Source organism: Anomaloglossus baeobatrachus, chromosome 2 (assembly GCF_048569485.1).
Source record: "Anomaloglossus baeobatrachus isolate aAnoBae1 chromosome 2, aAnoBae1.hap1, whole genome shotgun sequence".
Lineage (NCBI taxonomy): Eukaryota > Metazoa > Chordata > Amphibia > Anura > Aromobatidae > Anomaloglossus > Anomaloglossus baeobatrachus.
In genome coordinates, this window is record NC_134354.1 from 793,389,694 (window position 1) to 793,414,277 (window position 24,584).

General features: G+C 46.6%; 1 protein-coding gene across 1 annotated transcript in view; it reads left to right on the forward strand.

Moving 5' to 3' along the window:
- Positions 1-24,584, forward strand: part of LOC142290093 (uncharacterized) — a 115,306-nt gene that overhangs the window by 43,724 nt on the left and 46,998 nt on the right. Inside the window, exon 3 of the mRNA XM_075334028.1 lies at positions 21,705-21,767. Within this exon, the coding sequence (XP_075190143.1) occupies positions 21,705-21,767 (63 nt within the window). The remainder of the gene's footprint in view (positions 1-21,704; positions 21,768-24,584) is intronic.

The window sequence follows — 24,584 nt, forward strand, 5'->3', positions numbered from 1 at the left end:
TACGTGGGGTATCCCTCGCCCTGGTATAGCCATCCTGTATGGCTTTGTGGTGATAATGACGAGCACCAAACCGTTTTTTCAAATCATCCGACTGTCGTTCAAACAATGCATCACTGGAGCAGACACGTTTCACACGTAAAAATTGACCAACAGGTATGGAATTAATCACCTGACTTGGGTGTGAAGATTTCGCACTCAAAAGAGAGTTCACCGCTGTTTTCTTGCGAAAAATATCTGTGCACAAAAGTCCATCGTTCCCTTTAAAAACTCGCACATCCAGGAAATCAATTTCATCATTACTGCAGATATAAGTAAGATTGATGTTATTAGTATTACCGTTGAGTCGTTGCATAAAGATGTCCAAGTGTTTGATCTCCCCCTGCCAAATCAAAAAAATATCGTCGATGTAGCGCAGCCACATATGGACTGCGCCCATCTCCGAATCTGGATATAAAATGGACCGCTCCCAATGTCCAAGAAAGAGGTTTGCGTATGAGGGCGCACAAGACGCCCCCATCGCAACTCCTCTCTCTTGGAGATAGAAGCGGTCCTTAAATAAAAAGAAATTATGAGAAAGAATAAATCTCAATAAAAGCAGGAGGAGATCAATCAGTTGGACATCCAGAGCCGTAGTTCTTAAGAAAAACTCAACCGCCTCAACCCCATCATCATGAGATATGGATGTATATAGCGACTCAACGTCTGCAAGGGGGGGGGCAGGAGGAGGAGAGACAGGAACAGGCGGGGAATAGGCTTATAAAGGGGGGGAGCAGGAGGAGAAGAGACAGGAACAGGCAGGGAATAGGCTTATAAAGGGGGGGGCAGGAGAAGGAGAGACAGGAACAGGCAGGGAATAGGCTTATAAAGGGGGGGAAGCAGGAGGAGAGACAGGAACAGGCAGGGAATAGGCTTATAAAGGGGGGGGGCAGGAGAAGGAGAGACAGGAACAGGCAGGGAATAGGCTTATAAAGGGGGGGCAGGAGAAGGAGAGACAGGAACAGGCAGGGAATAGGCTTATAAAGGGGGGGGCAGGAGGAGGAGAGACAGGAACAGGCGGGGAATAGGCTTATAAAGGGGGGGAGCAGGAGGAGAAGAGACAGGAACAGGCAGGGAATAGGCTTATAAAGGGGGGGGCAGGAGAAGGAGAGACAGGAAGAGGCAGGGAATAGGCTTATAAAGGGGGGGAGCAGGAGGAGAAGAGACAGGAACAGGCAGGGAATAGGCTTATAAAGGGGGGGGGGCAGGAGAAGGAGAGACAGGAACAGGCAGGGAATAGGCTTATAAAGGGGGGGGGGCAGGAGAAGGACAGACAGGAACAGGCAGGGAATAGGCTTATAAAGGGGGGGAAGCAGGAGGAGAAGAGACAGGAACAGGCAGGGAATAGGCTTATAAAGGGGGGGGCAGGAGAAGGAGAGACAGGAACAGGCAGGGAATAGGCTTATAAAGGGGGGGGCAGGAGGAGGAGAGACAGGAACAGGCGGGGAATAGGCTTATAAAGGGGGGGGCAGGAGAAGGAGAGACAGGAACAGGCAGGGAATAGGCTTATAAAGGGGGGGGCAGGAGGAGGAGAGACAGGAACAGGCAGGGAATAGGCTTATAAAGGGGGGGGCAGGAGGAGGAGAGACAGGAACAGGCGGGGAATAGGCTTATAAAGGGGGGGGCAGGAGAAGGAGAGACAGGAACAGGCAGGGAATAGGCTTATAAAGGGGGGGGCAGGAGGAGGAGAGACAGGAACAGGCAGGGAATAGGCTTATAAAGGGGGGGGCAGGAGAAGGAGAGACAGGAACAGGCAGGGAATAGGCTTATAAAGGGGGGGAAGCAGGAGGAGAAGAGACAGGAACAGGCGGGGAATAGGCTTATAAAGGGGGGGGCAGGAGAAGGAGAGACAGGAACAGGCAGGGAATAGGCTTATAAAGGGGGGGAGCAGGAGAAGGAGAGACAGGAACAGGCAGGGAATAGGCTTATAAAGGGGGGGGGGCAGGAGAGGTTGGAGCTCATAGATAGTGAAAATGAAATATCTATGCCCTTTCAGTGAGATTGCTGCTGGTTTGTGACACTCCCATAGGGTGTAATAGGCTCAACCTGTAAGTGAAACAGAACGAGATAATGTAATCTAAGGCGATTATGATTGTTCTTAGCGTATTAAAGGTTATATCACAGGATGGCAGGAGAACAATATTCTGAGACTTAAAGGCTATGGACAGTTTTGACTTTGAAATGACTTATTTTTTATACAAAGTAATGAAAATCCAGCGGATCACAGGCAGAGGAATTAAAAACTTTCCTTTATTTTCATCGCTTTAAAAATGGATAGACCGCATCCGCAATAATATCCATGAATAAGCACTTACGGCACTGCGTTATGTGGAAACTGGATGAGCTGTGCCTTGCGGATGCGGTCTATCCATTTTTAAAGCGATGAAAATAAAGGAAAGTTTTTAATTCCTCTGCCTGTGATCCGCTGGATTTCGTTACTTTGTATCTGCTATTATTCCCTGGATTTCCGTGCAGGATCAGCTGGTCTACTCCTCACACTTACAGAGCGGGGAGCTGGAACACGTTTCTTCTTGGACTTATTTTTTATGTTATTAGTTCGCTTTATTAAATAAAAATTGTGCAGTTTCTTTGTGTGACTTCGTTCCTTTTCGTCTCTCCTGATGTTACACAACGTTCTCATTTTGCCATTGATGTATTTGTAAAGGATTTGGGGATTTATTTTAATGTCTTTGGTGATTTTGGTTTCAGGAGCTAATTTTGGAGCTTGATTTCATTTTTACATTTCTCATTGAGATCCTGATACTCCTGAAAAGCTATTTCTGTATTCTAAGCCTTCAAGATTTTGAGTGTCCTTTGTTTTTGTTTAATTATACTTTCTATTGTCTTATTTATACGTAGTGGTTTATTTGTATTCCTGGACATTTTATTACCAGAGGGTATATTTTTTTTACAGAAAAAAAATATACCAAGAACTCTCAACCAAATTTCAGATGTTTGTCTTGTGAGAATGAACTTTGCAGTAATATAGGCTGGGTTGTGAGGTCTGTGTGTCTCTCCCAGTAATATAGGCTGGATGTGAGCTCTGTGTGTCTCTCCCAGTAATATAGGCTGAATATAAGGTCTGTGTGTCTCTCCCAGTAATAAAGGCTGGATGTGAGGTCTGTGTGTCTCTCCCAGTAATATAGGCTGGATGTGAGGTCTGTGTGTCTCTCCAGTAATATAGGCTGGATGTGAGCTCTGTGTGTCTCCCAGTAATATAGGCTGGATGTGAGGTCTGTGTGTCTCTCCCAGTAATATAGGCTGGATGTGAGGTCTGTGTGTCCCTCCCAGTAATATAGGCTGGATGTGAGGTCTGTGTGTCTCTCCCAGTAATATAGGCTGGATGTGACGTCTGTGTGTCCCTCCCAGTAATATAGGCTGGATGTGAGCTCAGTGTGTCTCCTAGTAATATAGGCTGGATGTGAGCTCTGTGTGTCTCTGCAAGTAATATAGTCTGGATGTGAGGTCTGTGTGTGTCTCTCCCAGTAATATAGGCTGGATGTGAGCTCTGTTTGTCTCTCCCAGTAATATAGGCTGGATGTGAGGTCTGTGTGTCTCTCCCAGTAATATAGGCTGGATGTGAGGTCTGTGTGTCTCTCCCAGTAATATAGGCTGGATGTGAGGTCTGTGTGTCCCTCCCAGTAATATAGGCTGGATGTGAGCTCAGTGTGTCTCCTAGTAATATAGGCTGGATGTGAGCTCTGTGTGTCTCTGCAAGTAATATAGTCTGGATGTGAGGTCTGTGTGTGTCTCTCCCAGTAATATAGGCTGGATGTGAGCTCTGTTTGTCTCTCCCAGTAATATAGGCTGAATATAAGGTCTGTGTGTCTCTCCAGTAATAAAGGCTGGATGTGAGCTCTGTGTGTCTCTCCCAGTAATAAAGGCTGGATGTGAGGTCTGTGTGTCTCTCCCAGTAATATAGGCTGGATGTGAGCTCTGTGTGTCTCTCCCAGTAATATAGGCTGGATGTGAGCTCTGAGTGTCTCTACCAGTAATATAGGCCTGTCTGTGAAGTCTGTGTGTCTGCAGTAATATAGGCTGGATGTGAGGTCTGTGTGTCTCTCCCAGTAATATAGGCTGGATGTGAGGTCTGTGTGTCTCTCCCAGTAATATAGGCTGGATGTGAGGTCTGTGTGTCTCTCCCAGTAATATAGGCTGAATGTGAGCTCTGTGTGTCTCTCCCAGTAATATAGGCTGGATGTGAGCTTTGTGTGTCTCTCCCAGTAATATACGCTGGATGTGAGGTCTGTGTGTCTCCCAGTAATATAGGCTGGATGTGAAATCTGTGTCTCTCCCAGTAATATAGGATGGATGTGAGCTCTGTGTGTCTCTCCCAGTAATATAGGCTGGATGTGAGCTCTGTGTGTCTCTCCCAGTAATATAGGCTGGATGTGAGCTCTGTGTGTCTCTCCCAGTAATATAGGCTGGATGTGAGCTCTTTGTGTCTCTACCAGTAATATAGGCTGGATGTGAGCTCTGTGTGTCTCTCCCAGTAATACAGGCTAGATGTGAGCTCTGTGTGTCTCTCCCAGTAATATAGACTAGATGTGATTTCTATGTGTCCCTCCCTGTAATGTAGGCTGAATGTGAGGTCTATGTGTCTCTCCCAGTAATATAGGCTGGATGTGGAGTCTGTGTGTCTCTCCCAGTAATATAGGCTGGATGTGAGCTCTGTGTGTCTCTCCCAGTAATATAGGCTGGATGTGAGCTCTGTGTGTCTCTCCCAGTAATATAGGCTGGATGTGAGGTCTGTGTGTCTCTCCCAGTAATATAGGCTGGATGTGAAGTCTGTGTGTCTCTCCCAGTAATAGAGGCTGGATGTGAGGTCTGTGTGTCTCCCAGTAATATAGGCTGGATGTGAGATCTGTGTCTCTCCCAGTAATATATGTAGAAAATATACTCCGGCACACTATAGAAAAAAGTAAGGAGAAGTCCAATATGATGCTCAATAGTGTCTTTATTTTAAATTTGAATATTGTCCGACGTTTCAACCCGTCAAGGGTTTTCTTCGGGGACTAATATATAATAACAAAAGAGAAAGAAAATACATTGTCACAATAATACATCATTGTTACAAAACAACACATATCACACACAGGTGAAAATCACGTTCACATTGTTACAAAATTTGCAAACGCTGAGCTTTTCATAAAGAATGTACATGAAAAATACCCGTGAATTAAATATGGTGAATACAAGGGGATATTTACTTCTCTGTGGAAATCAATATATGATGTGGTTATAGAACCAAGGAGACCAGAAATCAGGACATACCTATGATAGATAAGATTACATTTCCTTAAACGAGCACCGAAAATTGCGTAGGGTAATTTGACACAATGGTGTCCACGGACGGTACTAGAGGGTGAGACATGAATATGTTAATACCGTAAATAAATATGAGACAAGCATAAGAGAAAAAGAGCTGTGTTTTTAGGGGTTCAGGTGAGTATACCTCAATGGATCAAGGACATCCAATCAAGTGAGTATGGAGAAACGTAAACGACCTCCACTGTTATATAGAAACGGTTCAATATGTGAATTCCTAGAGGGTCATGTGCCTCATGTTTCTAAATGAAAAAGATCATTTATTTAAAAGAAATGCACTCATATGGAATCCAAAAAATAATTGGTCTATCTGGAAAAGAGTACCTCATGGGAGGGGCCGAGTGCGAGCCGGGATACCCCAGTCACGTTTTGGTCAAATTGACCAGTACGAATGAGAAAGTGGTGCTATGATATACAAAAGGATAAAATCCAAATTAAGACCAAAGACACATAAGGGAATAAAACCACTAAGGGTAAGGCAAAATTATGCTACCTATGAGTGTAGGAATAAGTCCTAATGGGTACTCCAGCCGTTTCAAGAATCCAAACGCGCCTATGGTTATTAACAACAACAGGTGGACCACATGAAAGTAAGGTTGTATCAGCCCCTGGATCTAAAGAGGTGAATCTCTATCCTGTTCTGAGAAAACGTATATGAATATATGACACAATGGTATAAACTGCAATGATGTCATTTTGTAATATGCGTTAGACCAATCATAAAGGCTATGTCGTACCTTCTGAGAATGATGTTGCAACAAATATGAATAAGGCTGCCTCTGTGTGGTCGCAGAACGGCAATACAGATATATGTATACCATGAATGTGAAGGTGACTACAGTAGGGCAAAAAACAGAGACAGATATATGAGGTCAATAATCACCAACCAACAGGAGATATACGTAGCAGTAAAACAACGTACCTGACCTAATGGTGACTGGACATAGGGTCCAATTATGAGCAGGCCAAAGGCTCTATTAGGAGTAGGAGAGATGATAAATGTGGAACAAATGTCAAGGAAAGAAGGTAAAGTCACGAAAAAGAGGGCAGATATCAGCAAAAAAAATGTAAAGGATATGCATCATACCTGTGTAACACACCACCACGTGCAAGGTGCCGGACGCCATGTATGGGCAGTATGGGCTTTTTATATTGTACCCGGAAGTCATAACTTCCGTTGCATGTGGTATCGTGTACGTCACACGTCACGTGTGCGCACGTCGACGTGATGGCGTCGCGTGACGAGCATGCGCGGTAAGGCCGATCGCCGCCTCGGCAGCGTCGGCGCCGCGCATGCGCGGCAGACGAAGCCCACACGCCGGCGAGTGAGGTAGAGGGAGCCAGTGTATATACACGGCGACGTGATGACATCGCGCGCCGCGCATGCGCGGTATAGCCGATCGCCGCCTTGGCAGCGTCAGCACCGCGCATGCGTGGCAGACAAGGCCCACACGCCGGCGAGTAAGGTGGGGGGGGTTAGTGTGTGTAATGGCCCGCGCAAGCGCGGAGGGACATTCCTCCCTGTCACACCCGCGGATGCGCGGAAGCCAAGCACATAATCACGAATGGTGTTTTACGCGCGTGCGCGTAGGGACACATGGCCAGGGCGCGCGCCTCGGGACAGGGCGCCACTAGGACGCCGTGCGCCGAGGGCGCGCGGAGGGCAGGTGACCCCGCGCACGCGCCTGTGTGATCTATACAAACCGTAGTACAAGTGCTGATGATAATACACGGGTGGCGCATGTGGTAATCAGGTGTTGTGGGTGACCTATGAAAAAAGAGGAAAATGTTAGAGATGCAATATGTTAGCAAATGCTACACTCCTGTGGGAAGAAATGAGATACGACTGTACAAAGCTATTCATCAATACAACCGGTTGCACTAACACAACGGGACCATCTAAATGATCACATCAAATTCGCGGTTTAACCCATGTGGTTCCAAGGTTCTGAGAGTATGGATCCAGTAGGCCTCGCGCTGTTTCAACATCCTGATTCTATTGCCGCCCCTTCTGATGGGGGGTACGTGTTCCAAGATTTGGAACTTCAGTTGTGCTACCGTATGTTTAAAAGTGATGAAATGGTGTGGGATGGGTAATAATGTTTGTTGGCAACGGATAGTAGATTTGTGCTTATTGATGCGGTCCCGGACATGCTGGGTGGTTTCCCCAACATATCCGAGACCGCACGGACATTTAATGAGATATATCACAAATGAGGAGTCACAAGTTAGGTAATCCCGTATATGAAATACCCTACCAGTATGTGGATGGGTGAATGTGTCTCCCCGGGTTAAATTATTGCACTGTAAGCAATGTAGACAAGGAAAGTTGCCTACTTTAGGAGTCCCTAAGAAGGTCTGTCGTGGTGTGCTAGTGGTAGACCCTATGTCGGCCCGTACTAACCTATCTTTAAGATTTTTTGATCGTTTATAGCAAAACAATGGGGGTTGGGAAAATTCAGGAACGGTAGGATAAGCAGTGTGGAGTAACGGCCAATGTTGCGCAACGATACCTTTGATGAGTGGTGAGAACGGATGATATGTGTTGACACATGCTACACGGGGCTCATTGGACCGAGTGATATCAGTTTGTAATGTGCAATTGTCAGCTATATGGGCAGGATAGCCTCTGGCTGCGAACTTCGAACCCATCTCTTTCATTCTAAGTTCACGTGTCAAAGGATCAGAAACAATCCTCTCCAACCGTTTATATTGTGATATAGGAAGGGCTCTTTTGGTGTGAGCTGGGTGACAGCTTGTGTAATGGAGAAGGCTGTTCCGATCAGTGGTTTTCACAAAGAGGTCCGTTTCAATATGGCCCTCTGAGGAAAGACACACCATAGTGTCCAGGAAGCTTATGGAGTGAACATCATGGTGTATAGTGAAACTGAGACCTGGTCTGCAGGTGTTGATTTGTTGGAAGAAAAGCTCCAGGGAGGAAGAGTCACCATGCCAAATCATGAAAATATCATCAATGAATCTCTTCCATACCACTGAATGCTTCTTCCACAAAGGGTTCTGATACACATAAAGGGCCTCAAAATGTGCCATATAAATGTTCGCATAAGGTGGTGCCATATTTGACCCCATCGCTGTGCCCTTGCATTGTAGAAAAAAAGAATCTTCAAAAATGAAGAAGTTATTTCCCAAAATTGTATGTATGAGGTCCATACATAAGGATTGCTGTGCCGTGGTAAAGGTGCCTTGTGATTCAAGGAACCAATCCACCGCCTGTATTCCATCCGCATGCGCTATGCTTGTGTATAAGCTATTCACATCAAGTGTAACCAATAGAGAATTAGAGGGAATGGTTTCAAGTGAGCGTAGATGACTCAAAAAATCAGAAGTGTCTCTAAGGTAAGACGCTATGGTGGGAATCATAGGTGTCAAAATCCTATCCACAGTAATGGCTAGAGGGGACAACACTGAATCCGTGGATGCTACAATCGGACGGCCGGGTGGTGCCCGGAGGTTTTTATGAATCTTAGGCAAAGTGTAAAAGACTGGTGTGACAGGATCAGATTTGATCAGGAACTCAGCCAGTTTGTTGTCAATGCTTCCCTGTGATAGATGGTAATTAACCAAGTCTTTAATCTTAATCTGAATGTCCCTTGTTGGGTCCCTAGGGATAGGACAGTATGTGTGCCTATCCTGTAGCTGTTTATGTATTTCCGAAACGTAATACGATTTATCCAAAACTACTATCGCCCCACCCTTGTCCGCTGGCTTAATGACAATCTGGGTGTTGTCCCTAAGTGTTCGAATGGCCCTGTGTTCTTCTGGTGTGACATTGCTCTTAACCCTGTACTCGCCCCTCTCAATGGATTTCAGTGTCATCTCAATGTCCTTGGAGACTAGTGAGATGTAAGTCTCTACAGGGTGATAATTTCTGGGGGGACTAAATTTACTGGGATGTTTCAGATCAAGGCCACGTAATGTAAAGGTCCCAGGGGTGTTGTCCGGACAGGGTGTAGATAATGAAGTGTCAGAGTTAGAGAAATGGGCTTTAAGACGTAAAGTTCTATAAAACCGTCTGAGTTCCTGATCTAGTAAAAATGAATCAAATGGTGGTGTTGGACAAAATGTAAGGCCTTTTTGCAATACCCGCGTTTCAGATACAGAGAGGTTATATGCAGAAATATTGAACACTAGATTCCTCATACCTGAGAACGAGTCTGAACACGATGGGGTGTGTACGCCTTTCCTCTTAGGGACTCCTAAAGTAGGCAACTTTCCTTGTCTACATTGCTTACAGTGCAATAATTTAACCCGGGGAGACACATTCACCCATCCACATACTGGTAGGGTATTTCATATACGGGATTACCTAACTTGTGACTCCTCATTTGTGATATATCTCATTAAATGTCCGTGCGGTCTCGGATATGTTGGGGAAACCACCCAGCATGTCCGGGACCGCATCAATAAGCACAAATCTACTATCCGTTGCCAACAAACATTATTACCCATCCCACACCATTTCATCACTTTTAAACATACGGTAGCACAACTGAAGTTCCAAATCTTGGAACACGTACCCCCCATCAGAAGGGGCGGCAATAGAATCAGGATGTTGAAACAGCGCGAGGCCTACTGGATCCATACTCTCAGAACCTTGGAACCACATGGGTTAAACCGCGAATTTGATGTGATCATTTAGATGGTCCCGTTGTGTTAGTGCAACCGGTTGTATTGATGAATAGCTTTGTACAGTCGTATCTCATTTCTTCCCACAGGAGTGTAGCATTTGCTAACATATTGCATCTCTAACATTTTCCTCTTTTTTCATAGGTCACCCACAACACCTGATTACCACATGCGCCACCCGTGTATTATCATCAGCACTTGTACTACTGTTTGTATAGATCACACAGGCGCGTGCGCGGGGTCACCTGCCCTCCGCGCGCCCTCGGCGCACGGCGTCCTAGTGGCGCCCTGTCCCGAGGCGCGCGCCCTGGCCATGTGTCCCTACGCGCACGCGCGTAAAACACCATTCGTGATTATGTGCTTGGCTTCCGCGCATCCGCGGGTGTGACAGGGAGGAATGTCCCTCCGCGCTTGCGCGGGCCATTACACACACTAACCCCCCCCACCTTACTCGCCGGCGTGTGGGCCTTGTCTGCCACGCATGCGCGGTGCTGACGCTGCCAAGGCGGCGATCGGCTATACCGCGCATGCGCGGCGCGCGATGTCATCACGTCGCCGTGTATATACACTGGCTCCCTCTACCTCACTCGCCGGCGTGTGGGCTTCGTCTGCAGCGCATGCGCGGCGCCGACGCTGCCGAGGCGGCGATCGGCCTTACCGCGCATGCTCGTCACGCGACGCCATCACGTCGACGTGCGCACACGTGACGTGTGACGTACACGATACCACATGCAACGGAAGTTATGACTTCCGGGTACAATATAAAAAGCCCATACTGCCCATACATGGCGTCCGGCACCTTGCACGTGGTGGTGTGTTACACAGGTATGATGCATATCCTTTACATTTTTTTTGCTGATATCTGCCCTCTTTTTCGTGACTTTACCTTCTTTCCTTGACATTTGTTCCACATTTATCATCTCTCCTACTCCTAATAGAGCCTTTGGCCTGCTCATAATTGGACCCTATGTCCAGTCACCATTAGGTCAGGTACGTTGTTTTACTGCTACGTATATCTCCTGTTGGTTGGTGATTATTGACCTCATATATCTGTCTCTGTTTTTTGCCCTACTGTAGTCACCTTCACATTCATGGTATACATATATCTGTATTGCCGTTCTGCGACCACACAGAGGCAGCCTTATTCATATTTGTTGCAACATCATTCTCAGAAGGTACGACATAGCCTTTATGATTGGTCTAACGCATATTACAAAATGACATCATTGCAGTTTATACCATTGTGTCATATATTCATATACGTTTTCTCAGAACAGGATAGAGATTCACCTCTTTAGATCCAGGGGCTGATACAACCTTACTTTCATGTGGTCCACCTGTTGTTGTTAATAACCATAGGCGCGTTTGGATTCTTGAAACGGCTGGAGTACCCATTAGGACTTATTCCTACACTCATAGGTAGCATAATTTTGCCTTACCCTTAGTGGTTTTATTCCCTTATGTGTCTTTGGTCTTAATTTGGATTTTATCCTTTTGTATATCATAGCACCACTTTCTCATTCGTACTGGTCAATTAGACCAAAACGTGACTGGGGTATCCCGGCTCGCACTCGGCCCCTCCCATGAGGTACTCTTTTCCAGATAGACCAATTATTTTTTGGATTCCATATGAGTGCATTTCTTTTAAATAAATGATCTTTTTCATTTAGAAACATGAGGCACATGACCCTCTAGGAATTCACATATTGAACCCTTTCTATATAACAGTGGAGGTCGTTTACGTTTCTCCATACTCACTTGATTGGATGTCCTTGATCCATTGAGGTATACTCACCTGAACCCCTAAAAACACAGCTCTTTTTCTCTTATGCTTGTCTCATATTTATTTACGGTATTAACATATTCATGTCTCACCCTCTAGTACCGTCCGTGGACACCATTGTGTCAAATTACCCTACGCAATTTTCGGTGCTCGTTTAAGGAAATGTAATCTTATCTATCATAGGTATGTCCTGATTTCTGGTCTCCTTGGTTCTATAACCACATCATATATTGATTTCCACAGAGAAGTAAATATCCCCTTGTATTCACCATATTTAATTCACGGGTATTTTTCATGTACATTCTTTATGAAAAGCTCAGCGTTTGCAAATTTTGTAACAATGTGAACGTGATTTTCACCTGTGTGTGATATGTGTTGTTTTGTAACAATGATGTATTATTGTGACAATGTATTTTCTTTCTCTTTTGTTATTATATATTAGTCCCCGAAGAAAACCCTTGACGGGTTGAAACGTCGGACAATATTCAAATTTAAAATAAAGACACTATTGAGCATCATATTGGACTTCTCCTTACTTTTTTCTATAGTGTGCCGGAGTATATTTTCTACATAGTCTGCTGTTTCTCCAGAGCACCTGTTATTAGATTGGTTGAGCCAGGTTCTAACCTAGATATATCTCCCAGTAATATAGGCTGGATGTGAGCTTTGTGTGTCTCTCCCAGTAATATAGGCCTGTCTGTGAGGTCTGTGTGTCTCTCCCAGTAATATAGGCTGGATGTGAGGTCTGTGTGTCTCTCCCAGTAATATAGGCTGGATGTGAGGTCTGTGTATCTCTCCCAGTAATATAGGCTGGATGTGAAGTCTGTGTGTCTCCAGTAATATAGGCTGGATGTGAGATCTGTGTGTCTCTACCAGTAATATAGGCTGGATGTGAGGTCTGTGTGTCTTTCCCAGTAATATAGGCTGGATGTGAACTCTGTGTGTCTCTCCCAGTAATACAGGCTGGATGTGAGCTTTGTGTGTCTCTCCCAGTAATATACGCTGGATGTGAGGTCTGTGTGTCTCTCCCAGTAATATAGGCTGGATGTGAGCTGTGTCTCCCAGTAATATAGGCTGGATGTGAGATATGTGTGTCTCCCAGTAATATAGGCTGGATGTGAGGTCTGTGTGTCTCTCTCAGTAATATAGGCTGGATGTAAGGTCTGTGTGTCTCTCCCAGTATTATAGGCTGGATGTGAGGTCTGTGTGTCTCTCCCAGTAATATAGGCTGGATGTAAAGTCTGTGTTTCTCTCCCAGTAATATAGGCTGGATGTGAGGTCTGTGTGTCTCCCAGTAATATAGGCTGGATGTGAGGTCTGTGTGTCTCTCCCAGTAATATAGGCTGGATGTGAGGTCTGTGTGTCTCTCCCAGTAATATAGGCTGGATCTGAGGTCTGTGTGTCTCTCCCAGTAATATAGGCTGGATGTGAGCTCTGTGTGTCTCTTCCAGTAATATAGGCTGGATGTGAGCTTTGTGTGTCTCTCCCAGTAATATAGGCTGGATGTGAGGTCTGTGTGTCTCTCCCAGTAATATAGGCTGGATGTGAGGTCTGTGTGTCTCTCCCAGTAATGTAGGCTGGATGTGAGGTCTGTGTGTCCCTCCCAGTAATATAGGCTGGATGTGAGCTCTGTGCGTCTCTGCAAGTAATATAGTCTGGATGTGAGGTCTGTGTGTGTCTCTCCCAGTAATATAGGCTGGATGTGAGCTCTGTTTGTCTCTCCCAGTAATATAGGCTGAATATAAGGTCTGTGTGTCTCTCCAGTAATAAAGGCTGGATGTGAGCTCTGTGTGTCTCTCCCAGTAATAAAGGCTGGATGTGAGGTCTGTGTGTCTCTCCCAGTAATATAGGCTGGATGTGAGCTCTGTGTGTCTCTCCCAGTAATATAGGCTGGATGTGAGCTCTGAGTGTCTCTACCAGTAATATAGGCCTGTCTGTGAAGTCTGTGTGTCTGCAGTAATATAGGCTGGATGTGAGGTCTGTGTGTCTCTCCCAGTAATATAGGCTGGATGTGAGGTCTGTGTGTCTCTCCCAGTAATATAGGCTGGATGTGAGGTCTGTGTGTCTCCCAGTAATATAGGCTGGATGTGAAATCTGTGTCTCTCCCAGTAATATAGGCTGGATGTGAGCTCTGTGTGTCTCTCCCAGTAATATAGGCTGGATGTGAGCTCTGTGTGTCTCTCCCAGTAATATAGGCTGGATGTGAGCTCTGTGTGTCTCTCCCAGTAATATAGGCTGGATGTGAGCTCTTTGTGTCTCTACCAGTAATATAGGCTGGATGTGAGCTCTGTGTGTCTCTCCCAGTAATACAGACTAGATGTGAGCTCTGTGTGTCTCTCCCAGTAATATAGACTAGATGTGATTTCTATGTGTCCCTCCCTGTAATGTAGGCTGAATGTGAGGTCTATGTGTCTCTCCCAGTAATATAGGCTGGATGTGAGGTCTGTGTGTCTCTCCTAGTAATATAGGCTGGATGTGAGCTCTGTGTGTCTCTCCCAGTAATATAGGCTGGATGTGAGCTCTGTGTGTCTCTCCCAGTAATATAGGCTGGATGTGAGGTCTGTGTGTCTCCCAGTAATATAGGCTGGATGTGAGATCTGTGTCTCTCCCAGTAATATAGGCTGGATGTGAGCTCTGTGTGTCTCTCCCAGTAATATAGGCCTGTCTGTGAGGTCTGTGGGTCTCTCCCAGTAATATAGGCTGGATGTGAGGTCTGTGTGTCTCTCCCAGTAATATAGGCTGGATGTGAGGTCTGTGTATCTCTCCCAGTAATATAGGCTGGATGTGAAGTCTGTGTGTCTCCAGTAATATAGGCTGGATGTGAGATCTGTGTGTTTCTCCCAGTAATAAAGGCTGGATGTGAGGTCTGTGTGTCTTTCCCAGTAATATAGGCTGGATGTGAACTCTGTGTGTCTCTCCCAGTAATACAGGCTGGATGTGAGCTTTGTGTGTCTCTCCCAGTAATATACGCTGGATGTGAGCTCTGTGTGTCTCTCCCAGTAATATAGGCTGGATGTGAGCTGTGTCTCCCAGTAATATAGGCTGGATGTGAGATCTGTGTGTCTCCCAGTAATATAGGCTGGATGTGAGGTCTGTGTGTCTCTCTCAGTAATATAGGCTGGATGTAAGGTCTGTGTGTCTCTCCCAGTATTATAGGCTGGATGTGAGGTCTGTGTGTCTCTCCCAGTAATATAGGCTGGATGTAAAGTCTGTGTTTCTCTCCCAGTAATATAGGCTGGATGTAAGGTCTGTGTGTCTCCCAGTAATATAGGCTGGATGTGAGGTCTGTGTGTCTCTCCCAGTAATATAGGCTGGATGTGAGGTCAGTGTGTCTCTCCCAGTAATATAGGCTGGATCTGAGGTCTGTGTGTCTCTTTCAGTAATATAGGCTGGATGTGAGCTCTGTGTGTCTCTCCAGTAATATAGGCTGGATGTGAGGTCTGTGTGTCTCTTCCAGTAATATAGGCTGGATGTGAGGTCTGTGTGTCTCTTCCAGTAATATAGGCTGGATGTGAGCTCTGTGTGTCTCTCCCAGTAATATAGGGTGGATGTGAGGTCTGTGTGTCTCTTCCAGTAATATAGGCTGGATGTGAGCTCTGTGTGTCTCTCCAGTAATATAGGCTGGATGTGAGGTCTGTGTGTCTCTTCCAGTAATATAGGCTGGATGTGAGCTCTGTGTGTCTCTCCAGTAATATAGGCTGGATGTGAGGTCTGTGTGTCTCTTCCAGTAATATAGGGTGGATGTGAGGTCTGTGTGTCTCTCCCAGTAATATAGGCTGGATGTAAGGTCTGTGTTTCTCTCCCAGTAATATAGGCTGGATGTGAGGTCTGTGTGTCTCCCAGTAATATAAGCTGGATGTGAGGTCTGTGTGTCTCTCCAGTAATATAGGCTGGATGTGAGGTCTGTGTGTCTCTTCCAGTAATATAGGCTGGATGTGAGGTCTGTGTGTCTCTTCCAGTAATATAGGCTGGATGTGAGCTCTGTGTGTCTCTCCCAGTAATATAGGGTGGATGTGAGGTCTGTGTGTCTCTCCCAGTAATATAGGGTGGATGTGAGGTCTGTGTGTCTCTACCAGTAATACAGGCCTGTCTGTGAGGTCTGTGTGTCTCCAGTAATATAGGCTGTAAGTGAGGTCTGTGTGTCTCTCCCAGTAATATAGGCTGGATGTGAGGTCTGTGTGTCTCTCCCAGTAATATAGGCTGGATGTGAGCTCTGTGTGTCTCTCCCAGTATTATAGACTAGATGTGATTTCTATGTGTCCCTCCCTTTAATGTAGGCTGAATATGAGGTCTATGTGTCTCTCCCAGTAATATAGGCTGGATGTGAGGTCTGTGTGTCTCTCCCAGTAATATAGGCTGGATGTGAGCTCTGTGTGTCTCTCCCAGTAATATAGGCTGGATGTGAGGTCTGTGTGTCTCCCAGTAATATAGGCTGGATGTGAGCTCTGTGTGTCTCTCCCAGTAATATAGGCTGGATGTGAGCTCTGTGTGTCTCTCCCAGTAATATAGGCTGGATGTGAGCTCTTTGTGTCTCTACCAGTAATATAGGCTGGATGTGAGCTCTGTGTGTCTCTCCCAGTAATACAGGCTAGATGTGAGCTCTGTGTGTCTCTCCCAGTAATATAGACTAGATGTGATTTCTATGTGTCCCTCCCTTTAATGTAGGCTGAATATGAGGTCTATGTGTCTCTCCCAGTAATATAGGCTGGATGTGAGGTCTGTGTGTCTCTCCCAGTAATATAGGCTGGATGTGAGCTCTGTGTGTCTCTCCCAGTAATATAGGCTGGATGTGAGGTCTGTGTGTCTCCCAGTAATATAGGCTGGATGTGAGGTCTGTGTGTCTCTCCCAGTAATATAGGCTGGATGTGAGGTATGTGTGTCTCTCCCAGTAATATAGGCTGGATGTGAGCTCTGTGTGTCTCTCCCAGTAATATAGGCTGGATGTGAGCTCTGAGTGTCTCTACCAGTAATATAGGCCTGTCTGTGAGGTCTGTGTGTCTCCAGTAATATAGGCTGGATGTGAGGTCTGTGTGTCTCTCCCAGTAATATAGGCTGGATGTGAGGTCTGTGTATCTCTCCCAGTAATATAGGCTAGATGTGAGGTCTGTGTGTCTCCAGTAATATAGGCTGGATGTGAGGTCTGTGTGTCTCTCCCAGTAATATAGGCTGGATGTGAGCTCTGTGTGTCTCTCCCAGTAATATAGGCTGGATGTGAGGTCTGTGTGTCTCCCAGTAATATAGGCTGGATGTGAGCTCTGTGTGTCTCTCCCAGTAATATAGGCTGGATGTGAGCTCTGTGTGTCTCTCCCAGTAATATAGGCTGGATGTGAGCTCTTTGTGTCTCTACCAGTAATATAGGCTGGATGTGAGCTCTGTGTGTCTCTCCCAGTAATACAGGCTAGATGTGAGCTCTGTGTGTCTCTCCCAGTAATATAGACTAGATGTGATTTCTATGTGTCCCTCCCTTTAATGTAGGCTGAATATGAGGTCTATGTGTCTCTCCCAGTAATATAGGCTGGATGTGAGGTCTGTGTGTCTCTCCCAGTAATATAGGCTGGATGTGAGCTCTGTGTGTCTCTCCCAGTAATATAGGCTGGATGTGAGGTCTGTGTGTCTCCCAGTAATATAGGCTGGATGTGAGGTCTGTGTGTCTCTCCCAGTAATATAGGCTGGATGTGAGGTCTGTGTGTCTCTCCCAGTAATATAGGCTGGATGTGAGCTCTGTGTGTCTCTCCCAGTAATATAGGCTGGATGTGAGGTCTGTGTGTCTCCCAGTAATATAGGCTGGATGTGAGCTCTGTGTGTCTCTCCCAGTAATATAGGCTGGATGTGAGCTCTGAGTGTCTCTACCAGTAATATAGGCCTGTCTGTGAGGTCTGTGTGTCTCCAGTAATATAGGCTGGATGTGAGGTCTGTGTGTCTCTCCCAGTAATATAGGCTGGATGTGAGGTCTGTGTATCTCTCCCAGTAATATAGGCTAGATGTGAGGTCTGTGTGTCTCCAGTAATATAGGCTGGATGTGAGGTCTGTGTGTCTCTCCCAGTAATATAGGCTGGATGTGAGGTCTGTGTGTCTTTCCCAGTAATATGGGCGGGATGTGAACTCTCTGTGTCTCTCCCAGTAATACAGGCTGGATGTGAGCTTTGTGTGTCTCTCCCAGTAATATACGCTGGATGTGAGCTCTGTGTGTCTCTCCCAGTAATATAGGCTGGATGTGAGCTGTGTCTCCCAGTAATATAGGCTGGATGTGAGATCTGTGTGTCTCCCAGTAATATAGGCTGGATGTGAGGTCTGTGTGTCTCTCTCAGTAATATAGGCTGGATGTAAGGTCTGTGTGTCTCTCCCAGTATTATAGGCTGGATGTGAGGTCTGTGTGTCTCTCCCAGTAATATAGGCTGGATGTAAGGTCTGTGTTTCTCTCCCAGTAATATAGGCTGGATGTGAGGTCTGTGTGTCTCCCAGTAATATAGGCTGGATGTAAGGTATGTGTGTCTCTCCCAGTAATATAGGCTGGATGTGAGGTCTGTGTGTCTCTCCCAGTAATATAGGCTGGATCTGAGGTCTGTGTGTCTCTTCCAGTAATATAGGCTGGATGTGAGCTCTGTGTGTCTCTCCAGTAATATAGGCTGGATGTGAGGTCCGTGTGTCTCTTCCAGTAATATAGGCTGGATGTGAGGTCTGTGTGTCTCTTCCAGTAATATAGGCTGGATGTGAGCTCTGTGTGTCTCTCCCAGTAATATAGGGTGGATGTGAGGTCTGTGTGTCTCTTCCAGTAATATAGGCTGGATGTGAGCTCTGTGTGTCTCTCCAGTAATATAGGCTGGATGTGAGGTCTGTGTGTCTCTTCCAGTAATATAGGCTGGATGTGAGGTCTGTGTGTCTCTTCCAGTAATATAGGCTGGATGTGAGCTCTGTGTGTCTCTCCCAGTAATATAGGGTGGATGTGTGAGGTCTGTGTGTCTCTCCCAGTAATATAGGGTGGATGTGAGGTCTGTGTGTCTCTTCCAGTAATAAAGGCAGGATGTGAGGTCTGTGTGTCTCTTCCAGTAATAAAGGCTGGATGTGAGGTCTGTGTGTCTCTTCCAGTAATATAGGCTGGATGTGAGCTCTGTGTGTCTCTCCCAGTAATATAGGGTGGATGTGAGCTCTGTGTGTCTCTCCCAGTAATATAGGGTGGATGTGAGGTCTGTGTGTCTCTTCCAGTAATATAGGCTGGATGTGAGGTCTGTGTGTCTTTACCAGTAATACAGGCCTGTCTGTGAGGTCTGTGTGTCTCCAGTAATATAGGCTGGATGTGAGGTCTGTGTGTCTCTCCCAGTAATATAGGCTGGATGTGAGGTCTGTGTGTCTCTCCCAGTAATATAGGCTGGATGTGAGCTCTGTGTGTCTCTCCCAGTATTATAGACTAGATGTGATTTCTATGTGTCCCTCCCTTTAATGTAGGCTGAATATGAGGTCTATGTGTCTCTCCCAGTAATATAGGCTGGATGTGAGGTCTGTGTGTCTCTCCCAGTAATATAGGCTGGATGTGAGCTCTGTGTGTCTCTCCCAGTAATATAGGCTGGATGTGAGGTCTGTGTGTCTCCCAGTAATATAGGCTGGATGTGAGCTCTGTGTGTCTCTCCCAGTAATATAGGCTGGATGTGAGCTCTGTGTGTCTCTCCCAGTAATATAGGCTGGATGTGAGCTCTTTGTGTCTCTCCCAGTAATATAGGCTGGATGTGAGCTCTTTGTGTCTCTACCAGTAATATAGGCTGGATGTGAGCTCTGTGTGTCTCTCCCAGTAATACAGGCTAGATGTGAGCTCTGTGTTTCTCTCCCAGTAATATAGACTAGATGTGATTTCTATGTGTCCCTCCCTTTAATGTAGGCTGAATATGAGGTCTATGTGTCTCTCCCAGTAATATAGGCTGGATGTGAGGTCTGTGTGTCTCTCCCAGTAATATAGGCTGGATGTGAGCTCTGTGTGTCTCTCCCAGTAATATAGGCTGGATGTGAGGTCTGTGTGTCTCCCAGTAATATAGGCTGGATGTGAGCTCTGTGTGTCTCTCCCAGTAATATAGGCTGGATGTGAGGTCTGTGTGTCTCTCCCAGTAATATAGGCTGGATGTGAGCTCTGTGTGTCTCTCCCAGTAATATAGGCTGGATGTGAGCTCTGAGTGTCTCTACCAGTAATATAGGCCTGTCTGTGAGGTCTGTGTGTCTCCAGTAATATAGGCTGGATGTGAGGTCTGTGTGTCTCTCCCAGTAATATAGGCTGGATGTGAGGTCTGTGTATCTCTCCCAGTAATATAGGCTGGATGTGAGCTCTGTGTGTGTCTCCCAGTAATATAGGCTGGATGTGAGGTCTGTGTGTCTCCAGTAATATAGGCTGGATGTGAGGTCTGTGTGTCTTTCCCAGTAATATAGGCTGGATGTGAACTCTGTGTGTCTCTCCCAGTAATACAGGCTGGATGTGAGCTTTGTGTGTCTCTCCCAGTAATATACGCTGGATGTGAGCTATGTGTGTCTCTCCCAGTAATATAGGCTGGATGTGAGCTGTGTCTCCCAGTAATATAGGCTGGATGTGAGATCTGTGTGTCTCCCAGTAATATAGGCTGGATGTGAGGTCTGTGTGTCTCTCTCAGTAATATAGGCTGGATGTAAGGTCTGTGTGTCTCTCCCAGTATTATAGGCTGGATGTGAGGTCTGTGTGTCTCTCCCAGTAATATAGGCTGGATGTAAGGTCTGTGTTTCTCTCCCAGTAATATAGGCTGGATGTGAGGTCTGTGTGTCTCCCAGTAATATAGGCTGGATGTGAGGTCTGTGTGTCTCTCCCAGTAATATAGGCTGGATGTGAGGTCTGTGTGTCTCTCCCAGTAATATAGGCTGGATGTGAGCTCTGTGTGTCTCTCCAGTAATATAGGCTGGATGTGAGCTCTGTGTGTCTCTCCCAGTAATATAGGCTGGATGTGAGCTCTGTGTGTCTCTTCCAGTAATATAGGCTGGATGTGAGGTCTGTGTGTCTCCCAGTAATATAGGCTGGATGTAAGGTCTGTGTGTCTCTTCCAGTAATAAAGGCTGGATGTGAGGTCTGTGTCTCTCCCAGTAATATAGGCTGGATGTGAGGTCTGTGTGTCTCTCCCAGTAATATAGGCTGGATGTGAGCTCTGTGTCTCTCCCAGTAATATAGGCTGGATGTGAGGTCTGTGTGTCTCTCCCAGTAATATAGGCTGGATGTGAGGTCTGTGTGTCTCTTCCAGTAATATAGGCTGGATGTGAGCTCTGTGTGTCTCTCCCAGTAATATAGGCTGGATGTGAGCTCTGTGTGTCTCTCCCAGTAATATAGGCTGGATGTGAGGTCTGTGTGTCTCTCCCAGTAATATAGGCTGGATGTGAGCTCTGTGTGTCTCTCCAGTAATATAGGCTGGATGTGAGCTCTGTGTGTCTCTCCCAGTAATATAGGCTGGATGTGAGCTCTGTGTGTCTCTTCCAGTAATATAGGCTGGATGTGAGGTCTGTGTGTCTCCCAGTAATATAGGCTGGATGTAAGGTCTGTGTGTCTCTTCCAGTAATAAAGGCTGGATGTGAGGTCTGTGTCTCTCCCAGTAATATAGGCTGGATGTGAGGTCTGTGTGTCTCTCCCAGTAATATAGGCTGGATGTGAGCTCTGTGTCTCTCCCAGTAATATAGGCTGGATGTGAGGTCTGTGTGTCTCTCCCAGTAATATAGGCTGGATGTGAGGTCTGTGTGTCTCTTCCAGTAATATAGGCTGGATGTGAGCTCTGTGTGTCTCTCCCAGTAATATAGGCTGGATGTGAGATCGGTGTGTTAACCAGAAATCAATGCACATTGACTGAATGAAGAGTAAAGTTTTTAGGATAACATAAGATGACGCAGGACTTCATGACTTTGTTAATTCTCTTCACAGGTGAAGATGATCAGAGAACTTGCAGTGCTCTTGTGCATTCTCCAACTCTTCCACTTTACACAGGTAACGATCCGGTGGACATAAATAACTGAGTTCTCCTGCAAGATCTAGTCTTTGATCCAAATAAAAACCAGGTTAAGGTGACCCACACAAATTCTGCTCTGATGCAGAAATGGGTCCCAAACCTCCAGCTGATAATTTAATGTGGAGGTGACATTGGAGCCAATATTCCCCACCTGGGCTTATTCCTTATGTGAAGATTGAGAAATACCTTTATAGATATTATGGATAATATTCCAGTAAGGAAATGGAGAATGAGCACTTACTCAACGTAGAGGGGGATCGGAATATTCTCCTAGGGCCCATAGTTCAGCGCTTCTAAATCTGAACAGGCACATACCCTTTTATGTCAGATCCCTGTTCACAGGGGCCACATCCAGCTCCTCAACCTGTTTACACCTAACATTCAGTTGTTGTTTGTTGCACTGCCCAGACTCTCTCTTTTCAGCCCCCTTCAGTATCAATCCATATTTTCTTGAAGTCTTGGTCGTAACCTTTGAACCAGGGGTTCCATTAAACCAAAAATTGTCAACTTTCCTGGAAAGCATCTTGGAAACAAAAGTGCTCCCTAAATTATTATTATTGTTTATTTATTTATTTATAGAGCTCCATTTATAGGGCTTACATTCTATAGGATAATGGGACATTCTATAGGATAATGGGAAAGAGACTGTAGATGGTGTAGTGAGACAGCAGCTCCGGTGGTGGTGAGGCAGCAGCTCTGGTGGTGGTGAGGCAGCAGCTCTGGTGGTGGAGAGGCGGCAGATCCAGCAGTGGGTAGGTAGCAGCTCCGGTGGTGGTGAGGTGACAGCTTTCATGGTGGTGAACCAGCAGCTCCGGTGGTGGGAAGGTGCCAGCTCTGGTGGTGGTGAGGCAGCAGCTCTGGTGGTGGGGAGGCGGCAGATCCAGCAGTGGGTAGGTAGCAGGTCCGGTGGTGGTGAGGTGACAGCTTTCATGGTGGTGAACCAGCAGCTCCGGTGGTGGGAAGGTGCCAGCTCTGGTGGTGGTGAGGCAGCAGCTTCAGTGGTGGTGAGGTGGTGGGGTAATTTGAGACTGTAGGCATTTTTGAACAAATGGGTTTTCAAGTTCCATTTGAAGCTTGCGAGTGTAGCAGATAATCTGATGTAATGAGGCACAGAATTCGATGAGTAGATGGGATACTCGGGAAAAGTCTTTGATGAGGAACAGATAAGTGTGGAGGAGAGAAGGAGATCTTGGGAAAACCAGAGATTTCATGTTGGAGTATATTGGGAGATTAGTTTGGAGATATGCAGAGGAGTCAGATATGTCCTATGTGTGGTTACAGGATATAGCGTCATAATATTCAGCTCTGATGTCCAGATTCATCTCCAGAGGAGTGATAACATCCATACTGCCCCCGCTTGCATCACACAGATAATCACCACAATGTGCCACTTCCCCCTGCTGTTCACTACAAACACAAATTTGCTCCCACTCCCTTACTGGAGCTGTTCACCACATACACACATTTGCCCACACTCCCTTACTGGGGCCGGTCACCACATACACACATTGCCCACACTCCCTTACTGGGGCCGGTCACCACATACACACATTTTCCCACACTCCCTTACTGGGGCCATTCACCACATACACACATTTGCCCACACTCCCTTTCTGGGGCCGGTCACCACATACACACATTTGCCCACACTCCCTTTCTGGGGCTATTCACCACATACACACATTTGCCCACACTCCCTTACTGGGGCCATTCACCACATACACACATTTGCCCACACTCCCTTTCTGGGGCCGGTCACCACATACACACATTTGCCCACACTCCCTTTCTGGGGCCGGTCACCACATACACACATTTCTCCACACTCCCTTACTGGGGCCGGTCACCACATACACACATTTCTCCACACTCCCTTACTGGGGCCATTCACCACATACACACATTTGCCCACACTCCCTTTCTGGGGCCGGTCACCACATACACACATTTGCCCACACTCCCTTACTGGGGCCGGTCACCACATACACACATTTGCCCACACTCCCTTTCTGGGGCCGGTCACCACATACACACATTTGCCCACACTCCCTTACTGGGGCCGGTCACCACATACACACATTTGCCCACACTCCCTTACTGGGGCCATTCACCACATACACACATTTGCCCACACTCCCTTTCTGGGGCCGGTCACCACATACACACATTTGCCCACACTCCCTTACTGGGGCCGGTCACCACATACACACATTTGCCCACACTCCCTTTCTGGGGCTGTTCACCACATACACACATTTGCCCACACTCCCTTACTGGGGCCATTCACCATATACACATATTTGCCCACACTCCCTTACTGAGCTGATTACAAGGTTTGTGTTCCAGCCCTAGAAGAAGAAAGGAGAGGAGCCTAGTTCTGAGGTAAATTCAGACAGTGAGAGTTGAGGTCAGTGTGAGGTGAAGTGAGGCAGTAACATGGAGACGTCCTATCCTGATGTAACTGTTGAAACCTCTGGAGGGGCAGCTACACATTGGCAGGTATCAGTCCCTAGGCCACCCCGAATTTCAAGGTCAGTGGCAAACTGAGAGACTGCTATTAGCCTTTTTATAAGGAGCAGTGAATTTCCCAGGAGCTCAGTGATGTGATTGTGTGCCGCCCCCGTGCCAGCAGCCGGCGCTGCTCGGGTCCGGGCCTTCAAGGGTGGTGGCTCAAGGGTCTCTAGAACAGGGGGTCTCGCGAACATGCCGAATAAATGGGGGGGACGTAGATGTACGAGCTAGGCTGTAGTAAGTTCATGACACCACCCATGGTGCGTGGTGAGCTGGTACACCAC